The 19,177-nt window shown below is 52.9% G+C and overlaps 1 protein-coding gene across 1 annotated transcript; it reads left to right on the forward strand.

Annotated features, from left to right (window-relative positions):
• Positions 1-216: 216 nt before the first annotated feature.
• Positions 217-16,961, forward strand: LOC146272073 (metabotropic glycine receptor-like). The gene is made up of 13 exons (XM_084707663.1): positions 217-1,094; positions 1,616-1,721; positions 6,909-7,042; positions 7,511-7,691; positions 7,893-7,961; positions 9,915-10,024; positions 10,747-10,985; positions 12,320-12,458; positions 13,661-13,766; positions 13,857-14,003; positions 14,123-14,428; positions 14,534-15,842; positions 16,080-16,961. Exons 1-13 carry the CDS (start codon positions 217-219, stop codon positions 16,328-16,330), a joined length of 3,975 nt encoding a protein of 1,324 aa, XP_084563789.1. The 3' UTR covers positions 16,331-16,961.
• The last annotated feature ends 2,216 nt before the right edge of the window (positions 16,962-19,177 follow it).

A 19,177-nucleotide genomic window follows, 5' to 3' on the forward strand; every position in this document is an offset into this window, starting at 1 on the left:
CGACCGTGATAACATCTGCCCGTCACAGATGCAGTCTGAGCAACGGAATAAGCGCCGAGGAGCACGGAGTCAGACGCGAGCTGCACCTAGGAGACAAACCCTTTACACGTCAGAAACGGCTTGTTTTAGTTGCAAAAGCCACAAATTACGGTGTCGGTTATGCTCACGGTTGACTAAGGGAAGACTGTTTCTCCCGCGGAGAGTGACGGTCACGCGATGGCTTTCTCACTCATTCTCCTGCTCTTCCAAATGGGGCTTGTCTTCGGATCAAACTACGGTTACGTAGAATGGTCCGACAACGACAAAGACGCAGAGATACGGGCAAATATACCGACTATCCTCAGCACCCAAAACCAAGCAATCAACAAAGAATCGTTTCATTACCCAACTTACTACCCCGGGCATGCGACCGAGCGCACAGTGGTGGCGCACAAGATCGAGGAGGATCTGCCGCGGGTAGTGACAGCCTTCCTCCACACCGGAGACTCTTCGGCGCTGCGGCAGGTAAACTGCTCCCGGAGATACGAGCTCCGGAGCCTCCGTGGAGGCACGCGCGTTGCCTCACACTACTCCCTGCACACCGTGCTGGACACCGTGGCGCATGCAACCAACTTCCTCAACATGATCCTCCAGACCAACAGGTCGCGAGAGCACAGCCTCCGGCGGGACATTCAGTGGTATCACGCGCTGGTCAGGAGCATCCTCGAGGGCGACCCCAAGATCCATCGGGCGGTGGTAAGTTTCCACACGGATGCGCCAACGCCCGGTCCTCACATCTTCCTCCAGGCGACCAGGAGAGACAAGCAGGTGGTTCTCCAAGACCTCTCCGGTTCCGCTCACCTCCACCTCAGGAGCCGAACACCGGATTCGGAGTGGTTTAACGAGTTTAGGGACCGGAAAAGACCTCAGCTACAGAAGAGAACTTCCAGCCTGGACGTTACCGCCTTTCCGAACAGCTACTTCCTGGATAAAAGCCAGATCCGGTGGTCGGCGCCGTTTCTGGAGTGCGAACACGGAAGCTTTGTACCGCACTGGTTGCTCACCTTGTCCGCGGGCTTTTACGGACTGAGGAAAGACTCTGCGCCCGAGTTCAGGTGAGTACCAGGTGTGTGTGTGTGTGTGTGTGTGGGGGGGGGGGGGGGGGGCAATTAAAACGAACCCTTGATGTTGAGGTAATACTGGGATTTTAAGATCAATTATAATCTTCTTTCCTCTTTCTTAACCCAAACTCTGAATCTCTGTGTCTGTCACTTTTAAGCCCAGCGTTTGAGATGGAAGACATTCTAAATGTAAATGACTCCAGAAGATTTTGAATATTATTTCCGATCTGAAGGCAAGGGTTGTCTCCCGGAGTCTGAGGGAGACAAACATGATTGTCCAGGTGTTAAATGTTTGTTCTCACACTATGTGTACACGCTCCAGCAGACCTTGGAGATGAAAACCTACTTAAAGCTGACTACTGTGGTCAGGAGTGTTCAGAAACCTTCTGGTGTTTGTTTCAGCGAATGGGTGTCAGACTTCACACACACACACACACCCCACACACACACACCCCACGCACACCCTGACACGGAGGAGGCAGAGCGTGTGTGATGTGAACTCTCTCCCTCTCCAGGGGGGTGGTGCGTGTGGATGTCAACCTCCAGGACGTGGATATCAACCAGTGCTCCAGCACAGGATGGTTCTCTGGAACACACCGCTGTAACCTGACCAGCATGGAGGTCTGTCTGCCAGCCTGCCAGCCTGTCTGTCTGTCTGCCTGTCTGCCTGTCTGCCTGTCTGCCTGTCTGCCAGCCTGTCTGTCTGTCTGTCTGTCTGTCTGTCTGTCTGTCTGCCTGTCTGCCAGCCTGTCTGTCTGTCTGTCTGTCTGTCTGTCTGCCTGTCTGTCTGCCAGCCTGTCTGTCTGTCTGTCTGTCTGTCTGTCTGTCTGCCTGTCTGCCAGCCTGTCTGTCTGTCTGTCTGTCTGTCTGTCTGCCTGTCGGCCTGTCTGCCAGCCTGTCTGTCTGCCTGTTCTTTAGGCTGTGTGTGTGTATTACAGTAAGTGTATGTTTCTGTATGTACGTACAAATTGTGTATGATATATATATATATATGTGTGTGTGTGTGTGTTTATGAGTGACTATGTCTGTGTGTGTGTAACCTGTGCAAGTGGGTGAGTGTGTATGTGTGTGTGTATGTGTGTGTGTGCAGGTGGGTGAGTGTGTGTATGTGTGTGTGTGTATGTGTGTGTGTGTATGTGTGTGTGTGTGTATGTGTGTGTGTATGTGTGTGTGCAGGTGGGTGAGTGTGTGTATGTGTGTGTGTGTATGTGTGTGTGTGTATGTGTGTGTGTGTATGTGTGTGTGTGCAGGTGTGTGTGTGCAGGTGTGTGTGTGCAGGTGTGTGTGTATGTGTGTGTGCAGGTGGGTGAGTGTGTGTATGTGTGTGTGTGTATGTGTGTGTGTGTGTATGTATGTGTGTGTGTGCAGGTGTGTGTGTGCAGGTGTGTGTGTGCAGGTGTGTGTGTGTTTGCATGCGGCAGCTCCTGTGTGTTTACCCTATATGATCTATAATGAATGGTATGTAATGGATGTGAGCAGAGCTGAATAATTGACCATGCTCTTTGTGTGTGTCGGTGTGTGGTTGGTTAAACTTTAGACTGTCTTTCTTGTTAAAGTTATGGATGGATGTCTCAAACTAATTTGTAGATGTATAAACACACACGTACCATGTAGTTAGATACAGTAGAGCAGGTGTACACAAGAGGAATCGGTCAGTTTGTGTGTGTGTGTGTATATATAAAGTATGTGTGTGTGTGTTTGTGCGGGTGTTTCAGTAAACAGGAAGTGAGGTAGCTAGCATGTGTAATTGGACAGGAAGTGAGGTAGCTAGCGTGTGTAATTGGACAGGAAGTGAGGTAGCTCGCGTGTGTAAGTGGAGGGAAGTCCCTCTTATGGCGGTCATGCATTATGAATCCCCCTACTGAGGGGAAACACGTTACATAAGAGACCACAGCTCACATAATGAGATAGGTCTCGGGAAATTAGTGTGTGTGTGTGTGTGAGTGTGTGTGTGTGTGAGAGTGTGTGTGTGTATGAGAGAGTGTGTTTGTGTGGTGGTGATACATGGTGATGGAGATAAAGAGCTTCAAAGAATTTCTGCTAATGAGACACTGTGACAGGTCGTCCTCTCTCCTTCACCCCTCCCTCCCTCCTTCCTCCCTCTCTCTCTCTCTCCTCCATCCCTCCCTCCCTCCTTCCTCCCCTCCCTCTCTCTCTCTTTCCTCCATCCCTCCTTCCTCACCTCTCCATCTCTCTCCTTCATCCCTCCTCCCTCCCCTCCTTCTCTCACTCTCCATCCTCCCTCTCTCTATATCACTCTCTCTATCTTTACTGCTCCCTCTCTCTATCTTTCCTGAAAGAATGTTCTAACAAACCCAGTTCTTTCTATAGAACCCACCCTGTTCTCTATTTGTTCTCTCTACAGAACACACCGTGTTCTCTGCAGAACCCACCATGTTCTCTTTGCTTGTCCCACTGGAAGTCAAGATTCTCTCTCACAGTGTAGGCTCAGACGGCAGACTTAACACACACACACAGCACCACACACACACACACATACAGGACCACACGCACGCACACACACACACACAGGACCACACATCTGCTGTTTTTGCGGGGAGGAGACAAGCTGAGGAGCCGAGAAGAGGAGGGGAGAGGAGGAGACAAGCTGAGGAGGAGAGGACAGGAGGGCAGAGGAGGAGACAAGCTGAGGAGGAGAGGAGAGGAGAGGAGGGGAGAGGAGGGGAGAGGAGGAGACAAGCTGAGGAGGAGAGGAGAGGAGGGGAGAGGAGGAGACAAGCTGAGGAGGAGAGGACAGGAGGGCAGAGGAGGGGAGAGGAGGAGACAAGCTGAGGAGGAGAGAAGAGGAGAGGAGAGGAGGAGACAAGCTGAGGAGGAGAGGACAGGAGGGCAGAGGAGGGGAGAGGAGGAGACAAGCTGAGGAGGAGAGGAGAGGAGGAGACAAGCTGTGGAGGAGAGGAGGGGACATTTGTCTGAGGCTGCCTGCTTCCAATATTGCTGCCCATTTTTGCACACACGTACAAACACCCACACCCACACACACTGTGTCTCTCTTATCTCTGGGAGATAGCTGGCAGGCATGTGGAAGGAGACCGCTCGTTCCGTCAGAAGCCTCTTATCTCCTCTGTCCTCAGGGAACTTCCTTCAATTCCCAAACTTTCTTCTTCTTCCCCGGCTGTCTGTCGGCACCCAAACACAGCCGCACATTCGCACAGAAACACAGTCGCACAGTCGCACAGAAACACAGCTGCACAGAAACACAGCCACACAGAAACACAGCCACACAGCCGCACAGCCACACAGCAACACAGTCGCACAGCAAGACAGCTACACAGCCGCACAGACACACTGCAACACTGCAACACAGCAAGTTCCCTAGCTGGGAAGCTGGTCCTGCTAGGCACCTTCTGGACGTCGTTGTTTCTCCTCTTCCCTCCTCTCCTCCTCCTTCCTCTCCTCTCCACTCCTCTCCCCTCCGCTCTCCTCCTCCTCTCCCCTCCTCTCCCCTCCTCTCCCCTCCTCTCCCCTCGTCTCCCCTCCTCTCCCCCCTTTCCTCTGCCAGCCATACACCCAGGGGAGGAAGGAGGAAGGGAAATAGAGAGTAGACAGGGAGAGAGCGATTGTAATGCTTTTAGGGTTTCATGCTTTCAGGGATATAAATAGACCTCAGAGGACTCCCCTCTCTCTCTCTCTCTCTCTCTCTCTCTCTCTCTCTCTCTCTCTCTCTCTCTCTCTCTCTCTCTCTGTCTCTCTCTCTCTCTCTCTCTCTCTCTCTCTCTCTCTCTCTCAATGTCTCTCTTTCTCTGTCTCTCTCTGTCTCTCTCTGTCTCTCTGTCTGTGTGCTCTCTCTTTTCCCTCTCTTTCTTTTTCTCATTCTTAGACTGTGAGCCTGTAATCAAGACCCTACCAGGAGAGAGAGGAGAAAGAGAGGGGCGAGCAAGAGAGGAGGAAAGGGGGAGAGAGCATCAGAGAAACAGAGAGAGAGGAGAGAGGGAGCGTGTGAGAGTGTGAGAATCAGAAGGAGAGAGAGAGGCAGGTTATGTCAGACACTGTGGAAGACTGTGGACTTCCTTTTTAAGGAACTCAGGAAATGAATAGTAGGAAATGGATGTGTGTTTATATGTGTGTGTGTATATGTGTGGGTGTGCACATATATGCGCACGTGTATGTGTGTGTATGTGTGTGTGTGTATGTGTGTATATGTGTGTGTGTGTATGTGTGTGTATGTGTGTGTATGTGTGTGTGTGTATGTGTGTGTATGTGTGTGTATGTGTGTGTGTGTATGTGTGTATGTGTGTGTATGTGTGTGTACGTGTATCTGTATGGTCCAGATGGTCCCTGGTCCCTCCACTTAGCTGGAATTATGCACCACATTCAACATTTACTAACCACGTCTTAATATTCATTCAATTAGATATTAATCTAATTTAGATATGAATTAGTTGGCTGTTACTTGGTAACTTGGGTACAAGTTTTACAATACAACTAATTGAGTGTGCTGGATCCAACTCACCAAACCAGAGAATTGAGTCACACTGCTCAGAGAGAGAGACCTGCTCAGAGGGAGGGGGGGGGGGGGGGGTTGACCTGCGCAGAGAGAGAGAGAGAGACCTGCTCAGAGAGAGAGAGACCTGCTCAGAGAGAGAGAGAGACCTGCTCAGAGAGAGAGAGACCTGCTCAGAGAGAGAGAGACCTGCTCAGAGGGGGGGGGTTGACCTGCGCAGAGAGAGAGAGAGACCTGCTCAGAGAGAGAGAGACCTGCTCAGAGAGAGAGAGAGAGAGACCTGCTCAGAGGGGGGGGGGGGGGTTGACCTGCGCAGAGAGAGAGAGAGACCTGCTCAGAGAGAGAGAGACCTGCTCAGAGAGAGAGAGAGACCTGCTCAGAGAGAGAGAGACCTGCTCAGAGAGAGAGAGAGAGACCTGCTCAGAGAGAGAGAGAGAGACCTGCTCAGAGGGGGGGGGGGTTGACCTGCGCAGAGAGAGAGAGAGACCTGCTCAGAGAGAGAGAGACCTGCTCAGAGAGAGAGAGAGAGACCTGCTCAGAGCGAGAGAGACCTGCTCAGAGAGAGAGAGAGAGACCTGCTCAGAGAGAGAGGGACCTGCTCAGAGAGAGAGAGAGAGACCTGCTCAGAGAGAGAGAGAGAGACCTGCTCAGAGAGGGGGGGGCAGAGAAGAGTGAAAGAGAAATAGAGGGGGAGAGAAATTCAGAGAGTGAAAGACAGAGAGAAAGAGGTGTTTGTACACGTTGCATAACCATCCCAAATATTTCACTTTTTTGCGTTTGTGTGTGTCTGTGTGTGTGAGGCAAGGTGTGTGTGTAAGGCAGGGTGTGTGTGTGAGGCAGGGTGTGTGTGTGAGGCAGGGTGTGTGTGTGAGGCAGGGTGTGTGTGTGGGGCAGGGTGTGTGTGTGAGGCAGGGTGTGTGTGTGAGGCAGGGTGTGTGTGTGGGGCAGGGTGTGTGTGTGAGGCAGGGTGTGTGTGTGAGGCAGGGTGTGTGTGTGAGGCAGGGTGTGTGTGTGAGGCAGGGTGTGTGTGTGGGGCAGGGTGTTCCACAGAAGGCATATCTCCTTATCTCTCCTTTTAGAACCAAACAGACGGCTGCGTCACCTCCCCTCTGCTGCTGCACAAGTACTCACTTATCCTCCTTCTGTTCCCCCACCTACCTCCCCCTCTCACCCCCCCCTCCTCCTCCCCTCTCCCCTCCTCCTCTCCTCTCCTCCCCTCCCCTCCCCTCCTCTCCTCCCCCTCCTTCTCCCCTCTCCTCCCATCTCTTCTCCTCCTCTCCTACCCTCCCCTCCTCTCCTCCCCCTCCTCTCCTCCCGCCCCTCCTCTCCTCTCTCCTTCTCAGTGTACTCCTCTAGGTGGGCATGGTTTTGTTCTGGACCAGTACAGGTGTGCGTGTCGGCGGGGTTTCTACCACCCCAGCAGAGTGCCTCTCAACGGCTTCACAAGTACGGCCCTCCACACCTCCACCAACCAGCTCATCAAGCAATCAATGAATGAATGAACAAACAGATGAACATTTGCACCGACGAACGACTGAATGAATGAACTGTATGAAACACAGATCTACATTGTTGTTAATGGAAACCGAGTGAACAAAACAATGAATTCTAAAAAGGTGATAGCAAACTAGGGAGATTGGACGTTCCTGTACACACACACACACACACACACACACACACACACACTGAGGCCAGTCTGGTCGTTTCCTAGCAACAATAAACCCCAGTGTGGTGAAGAGCAGAGAGAGGCAGGTGCAGGCATGGACTAGTCTGTATCCATTGTCGATTTACACACACACACACACACACACACACACACACACACACAGGTCTTAAAACCAGAAAGAAACTACACCCAGAAACACACACCCACACACATAACTCCCCCCCCCCCCACCACCACCATGTGACCATTCTGCTGTGCCCTAGGCCCCGCCCCCCCAGATGAGGACGGCTCCAGCCGGTGCCTGCCATGCCGTGAGGGCTGTCCGGTGTGCCGGGACGACTCCCCCTGCCTGGCGCGGCCCCACGGAGGCGTCCGCCTCGCCCTGGCCTCCCTGCAGGGGGTCTGCATGCTGCTGATCCTGCTGGTCATGCTGGGGACCTACCACCACCGCAGGAACAAGGTCAGGGGTCAGGGGGGAAGGATTGGGGTCAAGGGTCAAGTTGAAGGAACGTTGAAGAGTTCATTGCCAGCAGGGGGAAGAGAGAAGGGGGGGGGGGAGAGGGGGCCTAAGTTAAGGATGGGCTCTGCTGTTTCATCTGTTTCAACCATTTACCTTCTCTACCCCCCCCCCCTCATTCTCTCTCTCTCTCTCTTTCACCAGAGAATCCGTGCATCTGGTCTCATCCTCCTGGAGACCATCTTGGTTGGAGCGTTGCTGCTCTATTTCCCTGTGAGTACAATGTGCGTGTGTGTGTGCGTGCGTGTGCGTGTGTGTGTGTGCGTGTGCGTGCGTGTGCGTGTGTTTGTACGTGTGTGTGTGCGTGTGTGTGCGTGCGTGCGTGTGCGTGCGTGTGCGTGTGTAGCTGAGAGGAAGCAGACTAGAACAAAGACAGATATAGCTGACAACAAAACAACTTCCCTCAGAGTTGCAAATATGTCAAAAGAGATGCTCTTACCTCACCTTACCTGCTCTCTCTCTCTCTCTTTCTCTCTCTCCACCACTCCTCCCTCTCTCTCCACCACTCCTCTCTCTCTCTCTCTCTCTCTCTCTCTCTCTCTCTCTCTCTCTCTCTCTCTCTCTCTCTCTGTCTCTGTCTCTGTCTCTCTCTCTCTCTCTCTCTCTCTCTCTCTCTGTCTCTCTCTCTCTCTCTCTCTCTCTCTTTCTTCACCCCTCCTCTCTCTCTGTTTTTCTATTCCTGGCTGTTGAATCTTCCTCCAGAAATATCCTCTCCCTTTCTCACCACTCCCCCTTACTTTCACACACTCCACCTCCCCTTCCTCTCTCACTCCCCCCCCCTTCCTTCTCTCCCTCTTTCTGTGTCACTCACCCCCTGGCCCTCAGCACTGTCTGAAGCTCTCTCCCCCCTCTCCCTCTCTGCCTCACTCACCTCTTCACCCTCAGTGGCCACTCTGAGATGATGCAGACCAATAGACACTCCTCTCTCTTTCACTCTCTCCCTCTTTCTCTCTTTATATTGTTTCCTTTTTCTTTCTCTCTCCCTCTTCATCTTTTTCTCTCCCTCCCTGTCTCTGTCCCTGTCTCCCTCCCTCCCTGTCTCTCTCTCTCCCTCCCTCTCTTTCTCCCTCTCCCTCCCTCTCTCCCTTCACAAGACAAGTAGGAGAAAGATTGAGACAAGACAGGAGGGAACCCCTGTCTTGTTTCCATCGTTCTTCCTCTTCCCTTTCTTTATTCATGCTCTTTGCCTTCTTCTTAGGGGTAAAGACAGATCATTCCCCCCCCCCCCCCCCCCCCCGTGAACTTGCCCCCATACCCCCTCCCCCACCCAGCTCCAAACAGCTGCTCCTCTGTGGCATCATTGATGCATTTTTAAAGACTCCATCAAGTTCTAGCGGTACTTGTTTTAAAAATAAATCTGCTGATTAATTTATTGGAGGAGGTGAAGCGAGGAGGTAGAGGAGGGGGAGGAGTGGGGAGGAGAGGTGGAGGAGGGGGAGGAGAGGGGAGGAACCAACTAGAGAGTAAAGGAGAAGAGGAGGAGAGAGGAGGAGGATAGAGGAAGAGGAGAGAGGAAGAGGAGAGAGGAGGAGAGAGGAGGAGGGGAGAGGAGAAGAGAAGAGAGGAGGAGGAGAGAGGAGGAAGAAAGAGGAGGAGGGGAGAGGAGAGAGGAGAAGAGGAGAGAGGAGGAGGAGAGAGGAGAGGAGGAGAGAGGAGAAGAGGAGAGAGGAGGAGGAGAGAGGAGGTGTCTCCTTCTCCACCTGACAGCAGGGTCTCAGAGAGCAGATGCTTCTTGTCTCACTGAGGAATGGTGTGTGTGTAGGTGTGTGAGGGAGGGTGGGTGAGACTCTGTGTTTGTATGTGTGTGTGTGGCTGCTCTCTGTTTAACAATAGCATCTCTCTCAGCATGCTGGAGTCTGCAGCTGTGTGTGTTCTGGAGTGTGACACAGGGGCGGGGTCTCCTCTATGACGGGCGGGTCCATCCACCAATCATCTGCCCGATCTGCCACTTATTTATACTCAGCATAGATGTAATCTATGTTCTGTGTACTTATATGTTATGTTATGCCAGGTGCTTGCGTTGTCTTGTCTTAAGAATTTCAGTGCCCAGTCTGACCTTGTGTTGTTCTGTGTACCTGACAAATAAAAGACTTGAACTTGAACAGTGACACAGACACAAAATCCTAAACAGTGTGTGTGTGTGTGTCTGCTTGTGTGTGTGTCCAGGTGATGATCCTGTACTTTGAGCCCAGTGTGTTTCGTTGTGTTCTGCTGAGGTGGGTACGACTGCTCGGATTCTCCACCACCTACGGAACTGTCCTCCTGAAACTGTACAGGTACACACACACACACACACACACACTGTCCTCCTGAAACTTTACAGACACACACACACACACACACACACAGAAGAGGAGAAGAGGAGAAGAGAGGGGAGGAATGGAAAGGAAAACTGGGGAGGAAATCTCTCTCTTCAACTCCCCCCTTCCCCTCCCTCCCTCTCTCTCCCCCTTCTCCTCCTCTCCTCCTCCCCTCCTCCCTCCTCCCCTCTCTCCTCCCTCCTCTCTCCTCCCCTCTCTCCTCCCTCCTCTCTCCTCCCCCTCCCTCCTCCCCTCTCTCCCCCCTCTCTCCTCCCCTCTCTCCTCCCCCTCCCTCTCTCCTCTCCTCTCTCTCCTCCCCCTCCCTCTCTCCTCTCCTCTCCTCTCTCTCCTCCTCTGTCCTCCCCCTCTCTCCTCCCCCTCCCTCTCTCCTCCCCCTCCCTCTCTCCTCCCCCTCCTTCTCTCCTCCCCTCTCTCCTCCCCCCTCCCCTCTCTCCTCCCCCCTCCCCTCTCTCCCCCCTCTCTCCTCCCCTCTCTCCTCCCCCTCCCTCTCTCCTCTCCTCTCTCTCCTCCCCCTCCCTCTCTCCTCTCCTCTCCTCTCTCTCCTCCTCTGTCCTCCCCCTCTCTCCTCCCCCTCCCTCTCTCCTCCCCCTCCCTCTCTCCTCCCCCTCCTTCTCTCCTCCCCTCTCTCCTCCCCCCTCCCCTCTCTCCTCTCCTCTCTCTCCTCCTCTGTCCTCCAGGGTCCTCAGGGTGTTCCTGTCCCGTACGGCCCAGAGGACTCCCTTCATGACGGGCTGGCGCGTGCTCCGCCTGCTGGGCCTGATCCTGCTGGTGGTGCTCTGGTTCCTGGTGGGCTGGACCGCGGCCGTGTTCCAGCACCGCCAGCCTGCCCACGCCCTCATCGACGCGGGGCTCACCGCCCAGGGACGCCAGTTCAGCCTGTGCCTCCTGGATCGCTGGGACTACATGATGGCTGTCGGTGAGTCGTAGGGACTCTCACACACACACACTTGTAGGGACATAGAATTCTTCCCTCACACAAGCAGGGAGAGTGACAGAGGCAGAACAGAGAAAGAGAGAGAGAGAGATGATGGTCAAGCAGGGAGGGTGACAGAGGCAGAACAGAGAAAGAAGGAATTTCAGGACAATTCAGGTAAAGATGAGGACACTGGAGAGGAGGGGAGGAGAGAGTGGAGGAAGGAGGATGGAGAGAGGAGAGGATGGAGAGAGTGGAGGAAGGAGGATGGAGAGAGGAGAGGATGGAGAGAGTGGAGGCAGGAGGATGGAGAGAGGAGAGGATGGAGAGAGTGGAGGAAGGAGGATGGAGAGAGGAGAGGATGGAGAGAGTGGAGGCAGGAGGATGGAGAGAGGAGAGGATGGAGAGAGTGGAGGCAGGAGGATGGAGAGAGGAGAGGATGGAGAGAGTGGAGGCAGGAGGATGGAGAGAGGAGGAGTGAACTGATTTCACTTTCAGGTTCATGTTCTGCAGCTTGTTAGCGGATCATAATTAGTATAAAATGATACTAGCCTCTGCAGAACTTGACGTGTAAATACTTACTGTAATAATTGTATAATTATAATTAAATCAAAATTAATAAATGTATGAAACAGTTGAAGTGATGAACAAGCAGACCCAGTCTCTTATTAATGTATCATCCAGCGTCACAAGGGCACACACACACACACACACACACACACACACACACACACACACACACACACACACTGGGGCACAGCTCTGAATGACTACTACACACACAGCAATCACACACACACACACCATTCCCACACACACACTAATCGCTCAGTAAGTGGCGTATAATAAGAAACGATGTGGGAATATTCATGAGTGATAATCCACCCCTAATCCCAGTCAGTAATAATCATCTATATTCCAGAATGATCCCCCATGTGTCTCAGACCACGCTGTTACTATTCATTATTAATTTATTGATTATCATTTATTATCTCACGATGCAGACAGGTAACAGGCTTTAACCGTCAATGTTAGATTTGAGTGTTGATGTTTACAGAGTATAGTTGTTTACTGTGTTGTTGTTTAATCTGTTGTTGTTTACTGTGTTGTTGTTTACTGTGTTGATGTTTACTGTGTTGATGTTTACTGTGTTGATGTTTACTGTGTTGATGTTTAAAGAGTATAGTTGTTTACTGTGTTGATGTTTACAGAGTGTAGTTGTTTACTGTGTTGATGTTTACTGTGTTGATGTTTAAAGAGTATAGTTGTTTACTGTGTTGATGTTTACAGAGTGTAGTTGTTTACTGTGTTGATGTTTCCTGCGTTGCCATGTCCAGCGGAGTTCCTGTTCCTGCTGTGGGGGGTCTACCTGTGCTACGCCGTACGGAGCGTGCTGGCAGCCTTCCACGAGCCACGCTACCTGGCTGCTGCCATCTACAATGAGCTGCTGCTCTCCGCCCTGTTCCACAGCATCAGGTACGCAGTGCCGCAGGAACACCACACAACATATACACACTGGAGAGAGCAAGGGAGAGAGAGAGAGGTGAGGCGGGTCAGGAGGAGGGAGGGAGAGAGAGGTGAGGCGGGTGAGGAGGAGGGAGAGAGAGGGAGAGAGAGAGAAGTGAGGCGGGTCAGGAGGAGGGAGAGATTGGGAGAGAGAGAGAAGTGAGGCGGGTGAGGAGGAGGGAGGGAGAGGGAGATAGAGAAAGTGAGGCAGGTGAAGAGGAGGGAGGGAGGGAGGTTGGGGGACACCAGACAGACTTGGTTCCTCTGACAGGATGTGAAAGCCATGAAAAACATTCTGCAGCTATGACTCATGACCATTCAATCCTGGCAGACAGAGAGAGAGAGGGAGTGGGGGGTGATGGGGGAGAGGGGGAGGGAAGGACAGAGAGAGAGCAGTGTTTGAGGCACCATCAGAGCAAGCTTGCTTCTGGGGACCAGAGATAAGTGTGTGTGCGTGTCTGTTTGCTTTGCATGTGTAGGTCTGTGTGTGGGTGTGGGTGTGTAAGTGTGTGTGTGTGTGTGTGTAATTAAAGCCGTGACAAGTCTTTTTAGCCCTCATAGCAAAGCTGAGGTTGATTAACGAGGGTGAATCTAATTACTGAGACACGGAACAGACACCTTGATCAACAACAACCTGATCCTGGCTGAAATAACACACACACACACAGACACATACACACAGATACACACACACACACACACACACAGACACATACACACAGATACACACACACAGACAGACACACACACACAGACAGACACACACACACAGATACACACACACACACACACAGATACACACACACAGATACACACACACACACACAGACACACACAGACAGACACACACAGACACACACACAGACACATACACACAGATACACACACACACACAGACAGACACACACAGATACACACACACACACAGACACACACACAGACACACACAGACAGACACACACAGACACACACACAGACACATACACACAGATACACACACACACACACACACAGACAGACACACACATACAGATACACACACACACACAGACAGACACACACATACAGATACACACACACACACACAGACAGACACACACACTGAGGTTCAGCTGAGGTTGCAGTGTTCCCTGGTTCTCAAATGTCTACCTGGTTCTACCCGGTTCCAACAGGTTCTACCTGGCCCCCACCCTGCATCCTGATTGGATGCTCATGCTGTTTTTCACTCACACACACCTGACAGTCACTGTGACTCTAGGCCTGCTACTGGTCCCCAAGGTAACATCCTCCTCCTCCTCTCCTCCCCTCACCTGCAAGGTCATGAGTGCTCTGTAGAGGTCATGTGAACCCCCCCCCCCCCCTCTGTAGTTCCTGTCGTCAGGGCGACAGGTGAGGGAGGACACAGTGACGGAGACGTATGATGAGGAGCTGGACCTGGGCCGCTCAGGGTCCTGCCTGAACAACAGCATCACCTCCGCCTGGAGCGAACACAGCCTGGACCCTGAGGAGATACGGGTCAGAACCACACTGCTCACACACACACACCTGCTCACACATACCCTAACCCTGGAGCAAACACCTGGACCCAGTGTAATAGGCGGGTGTGTGTGTACCTGTGTGTGTGTGTGTGTCAGGAGGAGCTGAGGAGGGTATACAGCCAGCTGGAGGTGCACAAGCACAAGAAGATGCTCACCAACAACCCTCACCTGCAGAAGAAGCGCAGCTCCAAGCGCGGCCTGGGCCGCTCGCTCATGAAGCGCATCACCGAGCTGCCTGAGAGCGTGCACATGCACCGGCAGGCCAGCCGGGAGGGGAGGGAGGGGAGGGAGGACGGAGACGGCGACCACGGTAGCAACCGTAGCACGCTGCGACGGAACCCGCTGGACGGCGTGGCGCGGTCTGGGAGGAGCCACCAGCGGGACGACTCCCTGAAGAACAAGGTGTTTGTTTCACTGGAAAACACTGGGGATTCAGCTGTTCTGGCTGTTGCTGTTTTGCTGTTGTTCTTGGTGTTATTGTTTGTTTGTTTGTTGTTTGTTCTTCAGGTCCTGGACCTGGCCAGATCCCTCAGCTACGACCACGTCTGCGCCCAGGGGGAGGAGCCGGGGGAGCAGGGGGAGGAGCCAGGGGAGCAGGGGGAGGAGCCAGGGGAGCAGGGGGAGGGAGGAGAGACCCAAGACAAAACGTCCGCCGTCGCCAGGACCAAGACGGTCGCCCCCGGTGACGGGTCCCTCCTGGGCTCCCTGATTGGCCGGAGGCAGCAGACCAGGAAGTCCCCGGAGCCTCCCAGGGTGGAGCAGGCGGGGTCGGCCGAGTCCGTCCCTCTGGTGTGTTCCGGAAAGTCTGTCAGCGCCCACAACCTGACGGCAGACGGCAAGAAGCCGGCACTGCTGCGAACCTCCATCATGCAGAAGTCCCTCAGCGCCATCGCCAGCGCCAAGGAGAGGATGCCCGGCCTGGCCAATCGGACGGCGGGACGGGACGGGGGCGGGGCTCTCTCGGAGGTGGACGAAACTCCGGAGTGTTACCCCTCGAAGATGATCATTAGCCAATCAGTGGAGTGCAGCAAGACGACGGGTAAGTTGGGCATCATGAGCGGGAGTCAGCCATCCATCCTGTACGAGGAGGTCTGTCCGTGGGAGGTGGAGGACCCCCCCGCGCCCGCCGATAGTAGGGCCCAGAAGCATGTGTCCATCGCCCCGGGAGAGACCACTGCAGCCCACCATAGGGGGAGCGGCTGCAGCAGGGCCCAGCAGAAGCAGAGAGCCTCCGGCCAGTCTCCCGCCAACCGCCGGCGATCCAAGGATAAGGGAGGAGAGAGGGATGAGGGGAGGAAACCTCGCTCGCCCCTCCCGCTCAAACCTGAAGTCTGTCCCTGGGACTTTGAGGAGCCCCAGATGGGTGGGGACTCTGGGTCCCTGTCCCCCGACAGGATCAGGCACAAGAAGAGCGTCACGCCCACCGACGGCAAGCCCAAGGCTCTGCACTCGGACCACTCCAAGTCCACGGGCTCCCTCCTGCAGCCCCCCAGCCTCATGGTGGACATCTGCCCCTGGGACGAGGAGCCGCCCCCCTCCCCCTCGCCCTCGCCCTCCAGCCCCACGCCCCACTCCCGACGCAAGCGCAAGGGCTCCTGCTCCTCCAAGGACCGGGGGGAGAAGGGGGAGAAGGGGGGGCGGGACAGGGAGGAGGAGAAGAACAGGTCCAAGAACAAAGAGAGGCGGAGCTCCGGATCATGCAAGCCCTCCGAGAGGAGACGCGTCAGCCAATCGTCTGAGGGAGGACCCGTCGCCACGACGACGTCCGGGCGGAGGCGGAGCTCCACGAGGGACCCGGAGGGGGGAGGGGGGGAGGGCAGGAGGGCGGAGGGGGGAGGGGGGAGGGCAGGAGAGCGGAGGGGGGAGGGGGGAGGGCAGGAGAGTGGAAGGGGGAGGGGGGGAGGGCAGGAGAGCGGAGGGGGGAGGGGGGGAGGGCAGGAGGGCGGAGGGGGGAGGGGGGGAGGGCAGGAGAGCGGAGGGGGGAGGGGGGAGGGCAGGAGGGCGGAGGTGTGTCCTTGGGAGAGCCAGCCCCCTCCCTCCCCCAATGACACAGCACCAGCCTTCACACGCACACTCCCCACCACGCACACCACGACTAAGACACCGCTGGCGACACACACACTCCCCTCGACACACACCGCATCATCTAAGACCCCCTTGACAGCACATGCCACCAGCCCCTCCCCAGAGAAGAGGAGAGACTCCGCCCACAACTCCAACAGCAGTCCAATGGTCAGCACTGCCAAGATGGCCGATGTTTGTCCCTGGGACTATGATGAGACAGACTCCGGGAAGAAGGCCTGAAGGGGTGTGTTTGTTTAATTCTCCAGGACGACAGAGAGACTTGGTAAGGAGACAGACAGAAGCCAGGAGGGCTTCTGAGAGAGTCACCCTGGGGTGTGTTTGTTTTAAACTCACAGACAGCACTAACAGCCCTGTGAGCCGGGTTATGGGGTAAAAGGCATCTGGAGAAGAGAGGGAGATGAGAAGAGGAAGACAGGACGTGGTTGCGATCCCCCTAATGCATTCCAAACACAGTATGTGTTGAATCATAGACTTGATGTTGTTACTCGTGTGAATATGCAACTTTGAAGTCACTTTATCGGCCGTGTGAAGGGATGTACAGTAGACGCTCGCTCGCTAGTCGTACATTTAACCTTTTCCGTTTTTCTATTTTACCCACGAAACAAACTCACCCAAGCTACACAGTCTGAACCCGGAGAGGAAACAGGACGACTCGTCCAGTCAGATCACCATGACGACTCGTCCAGTCAGATCACCATGACAACTCGTCCAGTCAGATCACCATGACGACTCGTCCAGTCAGATCACCATGACGACTCGTCCAGTCAGATCACCATGACGACTCGTCCAGTCAGATCACTATGACAACTCGTCCAGTCAGATCACCATGACGACTCGTCCAGTCAGATCACCATGACAACTCGTCCAGTCAGATCACCATGACGACTCGTCCAGTCAGATCACCATGACGACTTGTCCAGTCAGATCACTATGAGCACTTAGAACTGTTATGAGCATGAACAGAGAGTCGACAATGTTACGATTAAACGTTTGGGATGGATATGAGCATGTAAACTCACATCCATATAAGTATATGATGGTTATAAGCTGGGGGTTATGAACTCTTATTTGTGGTTATGAGTATGTAATTTATACTGATCATAAGCACATATAGATGTGTATAAGCTTATTCAGATGGTTTACAGAATATTGATGGTTATAAGCCTTTATAGGTGGTTGTAATTATACATGCTTTTACAGAAATGCAGATGTTTATAAGCTTCTTTGGATGGTTTACAGAATATCGATGGTCATAAGCATGTATACATCACACGCACATACGTATGGTTATAAGCCTTTATAGACACTTTATGAAGACATAATCTTAGCTGCGTACAGAGACTGTAGCCCAGCAGTGACAGGGCTCAAGATACAGAATGAAACCATATCAAACATTCATACTGACTCCAGGATGAGCCCAAGCACAAGCTGCCATCAAATATCCATGAAGGAGGAGCGCAGAGGATGAACAGTAACACACATGCTAGTCTCTGCACAGGAATGTCTGACTAGAAGAAAAAAAACAGTTTGAAAACATTTTGGTACAAGTAGAAAAATTGTGGAAATATTCCAAGCTAGAACCTAAATGTTTTAGATGGGGTGTTTTGTGTGCGTGTTTTTTATTTTTTATAAGGTTACGCTACAAAGATATCTAGATGTGTGTGGCACTATTTCTCTTGGGTCATCTCTTCTTTCCTCCTCTCTCTCCTCCTCTCTCTCCTCCTCTCTTTCCTCCTCTCCTCCTCTCTCTCCTCCTCTCCTCCTCTCTCTCCTCCTCTCCTCCTCTCTCTCCTCTCTCTCCTCCTCTCTCTTTCCTCCTCTCCTCCTCTCTCCTCCTCTCTTTCCTCCTCTCCTCCTCTCTCTCCTTTTCTCTCTCCTCTCCTCCTCTCCTCTCATCTTCTGTCTCTTCTCCTCCTCTCCTCTTCTCTCCTCCTCTTCTCTCTTCCTCTCCTTTTCTCTCTCCTCCTCTGTTGTGTTCATACTCTCTTCCTCGCTTGCTATACTGTTGAACCTTCTTGCCGTTCACCACAAGATGTTTATTGGAAAAGAGTTCAATAACACCACACTGACCCGCATGTGTGTGTGTGTGTGTGTCCTTACTGGATGTGTGTGTGTGTTTTACTACGCATGTGTGTGTGTGTGTCCTTACTGGATGTGTGTGTGTGTGTTTCTATCCCCTCTGAAAGCATGTGTAAATCCTGCTTGCTGCCACCGATGGTCTTTTCAATCAATATGTTCCCCCTCCCTCCCCCTGCTCTCCCCCCTGCTCTACCCCTGCTCTACCCCTGCTCTCCCCCCTGCCTCACACCAGAACTGAAACACTATGAGCTATTCTCCATATCGATACCCCTCCTACAGGTTTGTCTCACCCTACCCCTTTTTACCAGTGGGTTTTCTTAAAGTTCCACAAGGTTGGAAATTGACCTTTGACCTCTGTAGTGTACTGTGCACATGTTGAGTGTTACCATGACAACATTCTGTTGTTGCTCTAGCTGTTGCATGTACATACAGACCTATAACCCTGACCTGCAATAAGAAATGTTTATATTAAATCTAACGTTGCTGTCAGACTTTTGTTTTCATTGTGGATTTCAGTTCAGATTACTCTTTATCAGGTACACGGGTCTGTTGAGATTCTTAGTAAGAGTTGTGGAGAGTCTTGTGTCGAGAAAACACATGCACGCCAACAAGGTTACATCAGTGGTGATTTTAGAGCCTTTTCAGGGCTGCTCAAGCACCCCTACATTTAATCTCAGCACCCCTAAAAATAATAATTAAAAAATTAAAAAATTATTATTGTTTATTATAATTTGATGCTGGTAGTTCATGAAGAAAGGAACATCTACATAGATCTAGCCTCTAATTTTGCTCTCAAAGGGCACCAGATTCATGCGTTTAACATTTCCTTCTGGGGGAGCATGCCCCCGGAGCCCCCTAGAGGCCATATCCTTCTCCCCTTCTGTACCCCTGACCTGTTTGCATGCCTGTTACTGTATTGGCAAAGGGGTTTAGCACTTTTCCAAGGCACTGTATTCATGTCACATTCTCATTGGGGGCTGAGCACCC

The sequence above is a fragment of the Hypomesus nipponensis genome, chromosome 10, assembly GCF_054491055.1.
Source record: "Hypomesus nipponensis isolate SF chromosome 10, ASM5449105v1, whole genome shotgun sequence".
Taxonomy (NCBI): Eukaryota; Metazoa; Chordata; class Actinopteri; order Osmeriformes; family Osmeridae; genus Hypomesus; species Hypomesus nipponensis.

What these genes read in the sequence shown, in the direction of transcription:
- LOC146272073 (XM_084707663.1), top strand. Translation starts at nt 217, where the DNA reads ATGGCTTTCTCACTCATTCTCCTGCTCTTCCAAATGGGGCTTGTCTTC. An exon ending in CACACCTCCACCAACCAGCT is followed by an intron (nt 7,043 to 7,510) that starts CATCAAGCAATC and finishes CGCCCCCCCAGA; the next exon opens with TGAGGACGGCTCCAGCCGGT. An exon ending in GGAGGGGGGAGGGGGGGAGG is followed by an intron (nt 15,843 to 16,079) that starts GCAGGAGGGCGG and finishes CCAATGACACAG; the next exon opens with CACCAGCCTTCACACGCACA.